This window comes from Diorhabda sublineata, chromosome Y (assembly GCF_026230105.1).
Source record: "Diorhabda sublineata isolate icDioSubl1.1 chromosome Y, icDioSubl1.1, whole genome shotgun sequence".
NCBI classification, from domain to species: domain Eukaryota; kingdom Metazoa; phylum Arthropoda; class Insecta; order Coleoptera; family Chrysomelidae; genus Diorhabda; species Diorhabda sublineata.
In genome coordinates this window covers 5,410,519-5,416,051 of record NC_079486.1, presented here as the reverse complement: position 1 = coordinate 5,416,051, position 5,533 = coordinate 5,410,519, and the positions used below count along the sequence as shown (strand labels likewise).

Here is a 5,533-nt window from a genome sequence, read left to right as displayed (position 1 = left end):
CTTTGGGATTCTCAAATATTTGAGGTTATCTACTCGGAAATAACATTTTCATCACTTTAGGGTTATGTGACACACAATACCAATTTGTTGGGGTTTATCTAAGAGATAAACAAATTTTAAATTGTTCACAATATCCAGTACAAAATGAGTAATTATTGAATTTACCACTGAATTTGAAAATTGTTCTAATTCAGTCTGAGTAATGATAGCTAGTATTTTCTTCAAGAAATAATCCATTGATGATTTGCAGTTATTATGAATACCAAAAACAGTTGATATCTTATGAATCACCTTTTCCTGTAGTTTTTAGTATTTTTCGACCAAATGGATCAAATTCCATATTTTTTCAATGCCTTTAGTGAGTTACTAATTCAATCAACTCACCATATGAAATCAAATTATACGCGGTAATATCTTTTGTTTTATACAAAACACATAGAAACTAGAGAACATCGAAACAAGAGTCATACAGTGTAATTGTTTCAGGTTAGCTTTAATATTATTATTTAAATAAAACACGATTAGTTTTGAGAACACGTTTTACTTCGTTCTTCTATATGTTCTAACCTAACTATCTAAGTCTCCCGCTTCCCAACTGTCACTTGCCAGATGACCATAGAACATTCAAGCTAGTACATGGCACTGTGAAGTGTCATATACGTAACATCTCCCCTTTTTGGACTTATACTGAAATAATTGAAATACTAACTAACTAACTAATACTATAAACTAGACATGAAACTAATAATAATATTTTTTTTTCGCTATGTATAATAGTCTCTTAACCTATTTGGTACATTGACGACCCGACCTGATCTTGTGCATTTGCTATCTGCTTCCTTGACACTTGTACATTCATTTGCCGTTTTATTATTATTAGTTCCACAACCGTTTTCATTATATACATCAGTTCTATTAGACAAACAAGTGTTCTCACTTGATTCATCAGCACTACCAGGTTTACAGTTTATGTTTATATTTTCGTTGTTGTTTGACGCATTTATAACCGTTGGATTTTTTGTATTTTTTAGAAAGGAAGAATTTCTTTTATAAACCCTGCCATTTTCATCACTCACCAAGTATGATCGTGGAGTATTAGTATTTGATAAGACTTTTCCCGGTGTCCAATACCCATCCTTCCTCAATTTAAATAGTATATCTTGATTTTCGTTAAAATCTGAGCTGCTACGTGCAGATTTATCATGATAGCTTTTTACTGCCAACTTTCTTTCTACTTTTTTCCCATACTCGTTAGTGGTTTTGGGTTCCAATAATTTGTTGGATATAGGCAAACCTGTTCTTAGTAACCTGCTTTGTAATAACTCTGAAGGTGAGGCCTCAAGACCACATAGTGGTGTAACTCTGTAATTTAACAAATGAACAAATATTTCGTCTTCATTGTTACACATTTTTAATAACTGTTTACATATGTGTACGGCTTTTTCAGCCAACCCATTCGACTTTGGGTACCGGGGACTCGTAAAAACACATTGTATATTGTATTGATTACAAAATTCTTTAAATTTGAAGCTGTTGTAGGGATTGTTATCAGATATAAACTTTGCAGGTAATCCAAAATTAGAAAATATTACTTTTAATTGTTTTAAGATTTCATCTATACTTTTTCTTTGTATTTCTTTCAATTCAATCCAATTGCTGTAGTAATCGACTGCAACTAAATAATATTTTGATGCGTATTCTAATATATCAGACCCCACTATCTCAAATGGATATTTAGGTACCTCGTGCGGTATTAGCGGTTCTTTTATTTTATTTCTGCTGAATTTCTCACATATGCGACACCTTGAAATAAAATTTTCAATATCAGTTATTATACCCGGCCAGTATAATATTTTCCTTGCCCACTTCTTTGTTTTTTCCATGCCAAAATGGGATTTATGTAGCTCTCTAGTCATATGATTTTGTAGTTTTTTGGGTACGCAAATTCGCTCGTTGAAAAATAAAATTCCATGGCGAACCAGTAGATCGTCTTTTATTTTATAATACTGCTTTAGTTCAGTGTTATCCAATACTTTTTTATCTGGCCAACCTTTAATGCAATATTCAGTAACTTTTTTAAGAGTACTATCATACAGAGTTTCCTTGCTTACCTCAGCTAATCGACTATTTGTAATGGGTCTTTCAATGTCAATCGTATGCACAACCTCTTCCATTTCACAATCTTCATTTACTTTGTCTTTTATGAATGACCTACTTAAAAGATCAGCTATATACATCTTTGAACCTGGTATGTACTCAACTTCGAAATTATATTTTAAGATTTTCAAGCGCATTCTCTGTAGTCTGGACGTAATTTTATTAATATCTTTTTGCTGAATGCCAATTATTGGCTTGTGATCGGTTTGTACTGTTATCTTATTACCGTAAACAAACGGATGAAACTTAATTAGACCAAAACAAATTGATAAATACTCCTTTTCTATTTGTGCGTACCTTGTCTCGGTTTCAGTAAGACGTCTTGAGCAAAATGCTATGGGTTGACCTCCTTGCATAAGGCACCCTCCCACTCCATACTGGGAACTATCACTTTGTTCTGTAATAGGTAAGTTTGGGTTAAATATTTTAAGGGTTGGTAAATTACCTATAACTTCTTTCATATTGCTAAATGTATTTTCATGATCAGCAGTCCACAAGAAATTTACGTTATTTTTTATTAAACCTCTTAAAGGTGCTACTATTTCTGACATCTTTGGTATAAATTTCGTTAAGTAATTTACCATGCCCAGAATTCTCATCAATTCTTTTTTATTTTTTGGCGCTTCTAAAGCCATTATTGCCTCTACATATGAATTATCTGGTTTTATCCCCTCTTTGGAATAAACCTGCCCCAAGTATTTTACTTCCTTTACTTTGTATTGTAACTTGTTAGCATTAAATCTTACATTAAACTGTTTAGCTCTCTCTAGTACTTTATTCATTATCAAATCATGTTTTCTTTCGTCTTTACCAGCAATTATTAAGTCATCAAAATATATTGGGATATTTAAATCTCCGAAAATTCTTTCATTTACTCGTTGGAAAACTTCTGGACTACATGATAGACCAAAACATAACCTCTTAAAACGATATTTACCGAATGGTGTTATAAATGTGCATAATTTTTGGCTATCTTTAACCAATCCTATGTGATAGAAGGCATCTGACATATCTATCACACTGTAGATACTTTTCCCTCTTAATTTTAAGCCTATTTCTTCTGTTGTTGGTATAGGATGCCTATCTATACAAATATACTTATTTAAATGTATAGGGTCTAAACAGATTCTTAACTTGTCTGAATTAGGTTTTTCGACACATACTATATTACTTACCCATTCTGAAGGTTCATCGACCTTCTCAATTATATCTTTGTCTACTAACTCATCCAAAGTGTTTTTTAGCTTTCCTTTAATTTTTTCAGCGACTCTTCTGAAATTACTTACAACTGGTTTGTAACCCTCTTTTAATAAAATCCTATATTTAAACGGAACCTTACCAGTACCTTCAAACAACTTTTTATTCTGATTGATGAAATTTTATACAGGTTTATACATTTTATAATTTTACACAGGTTTTTAATCCAAGAATAGGTTTGCCTCGTATATCTACAACCAAGAACTTTACATTTTGAATATTATTTTCAATTAAACATTTTAAAATTATACTTCCTACAACTCTGATTTTATTGTTGCCATAGGCTATAATACTTTGCTCTGAATGTATTATGTCATTCTCCCTTTCTAATTTTTTTATATAACTTATTGGAAGCACATTACATTGAGCTCCAGAATCACCTTAAACTTAATTACACTATTATCAATACATACATTTTCTGTCCATATTTTTTCAAGTTCTGAATTATCATTCTCATAAATATTGAATACAGTTAGATTGTTAATAACAAAATCTTCATCACTCGAATCATTTTCATCAACAAGATTTACATGTTGATTACTATTTATATTTCTATTGTGACTGTTAAAATATTTACCTTTGTTCTTATTTATCTTACTGTTACTAAAGTTATCTTTTTTATTGTATCCTGTTTTGCATCCTACAGCAAAATGTCCTTCCAGTCCACACTTAGCGCAGTTTTTTCCGAAAGCAAAACACTTGCCTTTGGTGTGTCTTCTGCCACATTTCAAGCACCTGTACTCTCTTCCGTTATTATTGCCACTGTCGCTAGTACTAGGGTCACCTTGACTGTATCCTCTTCTTCGAATTAAATTCACTTCTTCCTTGTTTAAATCTTTTGCTTGAAGCTTAGTAGCTTCTGTTGTTCTACAAGTGCTTTCTGCAGTTTCCAGATTTAAATTATTTATTCCCAATAGTTTTTCTTGCAAATTATGATCTTGGACCCCTAAAATTATTCTATCTCTTATAAGACTATCTTCTTGAGTTCCAAAATTGCACGGTTTAGCTAATAATTTCAAGTCTTTTATAAAATGATCCATGCTTTTTCCCTCTGCCTGATTTCTTGAGAAAAATTTGAAACGATCAAACGTTTCATTATTGCGTGGTTTACAATAATTGTCAAAAGCTGCTATGACTTCTTTGTAATTTTCTTTTTGATCTTCTGATAGACTTAATGTGCTGAATACTTCTATAGCCTCCTCACCAGCGGAGTTTAAAAACAAAGCGATTTTGCGTTCATCTGACTTTCCACTTAATTCGGTTGCTTTTAAGTAAATTTCGAAATGTTGTTTAAACTTCTCATAATTTTTATGAAGGTTTTGATCAAATACAAGACTTGATGGCGGTTTAAATCCGCTTGAATCCATATTAAAATCTTATTCTCAACTAAAGTTCTGTATTTTATATTTATTAAACTCACTCTTCTTGTTAATTCACACCTGACACCATGTTTCAGGTTAGCTTTAATATTATTATTTAAATAAAACACGATTAGTTTTGAGAACACGTTTTACTTCGTTCTTCTATATGTTCTAACCTAACTATCTAAGTCTCCCGCTTCCCAACTGTCACTTGCCAGATGACCATAGAACATTCAAGCTAGTACATGGCACTGTGAAGTGTCATATACGTAACAGTAATAGTGAGTGTGGTGGTAGTGGTAGTAAATGCAGCACACAAATTGTTCTCACGTATTTTATGCAATAATCATCACTTTTCCCCTTTTGTTTTCTATTATCATCTTCATTAGCCATTCGAAGTATTATCTGATTTGGAGTTGTCAGTCAATCAGTCAGTCAGTCAATCCTATCAACCATTTGAAGGTATCTACGGCTCCATTTTCCAATTCTTCTTCATACTTATACAAGTCGAAATTATGTATGATTGTACCATTCAAGTCCAGAAAGAAATTATGCTCATTTACGTTTCAAACTATAAGCATTCTTACTTCTTTTCAGCATCATTTTCCTCATCATGGCTCTTCACATTACTACAAATATTTCGAAATATGTGATTTAAGGTAGTTTTGAAAATAATAAATTGATGCAATTAAATATTTTGTTGTTGAGCTAAGTGGTTTTTAAAATATTTTGCTAATCTATCGAGATTTAAGAATAAT

At 31.6% G+C, this 5,533-nt stretch overlaps 1 protein-coding gene across 1 annotated transcript; it reads right to left on the bottom strand.

Annotated features, from left to right (window-relative positions):
- Nucleotides 1–764: 764 nt before the first annotated feature.
- On the bottom strand, nt 765–5,012 carry LOC130451907 (uncharacterized protein K02A2.6-like). Its single transcript, XM_056791260.1, has 2 exons — nt 3,795–5,012; nt 765–3,521 (listed from the first exon to the last, which is right to left on the bottom strand). Exons 1-2 carry the CDS (start codon nt 4,779–4,781, stop codon nt 765–767), a joined length of 3,744 nt encoding a protein of 1,247 aa, XP_056647238.1. The 5' UTR covers nt 4,782–5,012.
- Between the last annotated feature and the right edge of the window lie 521 nt (nt 5,013–5,533).

Coding starts and splice junctions, on each gene's coding strand:
- LOC130451907 (XM_056791260.1), bottom strand. CDS start 4,781: ATGGATTCAAGCGGATTTAAACCGCCATCAAGTCTTGTATTTGATCAA. Junction 3,522..3,794: donor ATAGTGTAATTAAGTTTAAG/GTGATTCTGGAG, acceptor TTCATCAATCAG/AATAAAAAGTTGTTTGAAGG.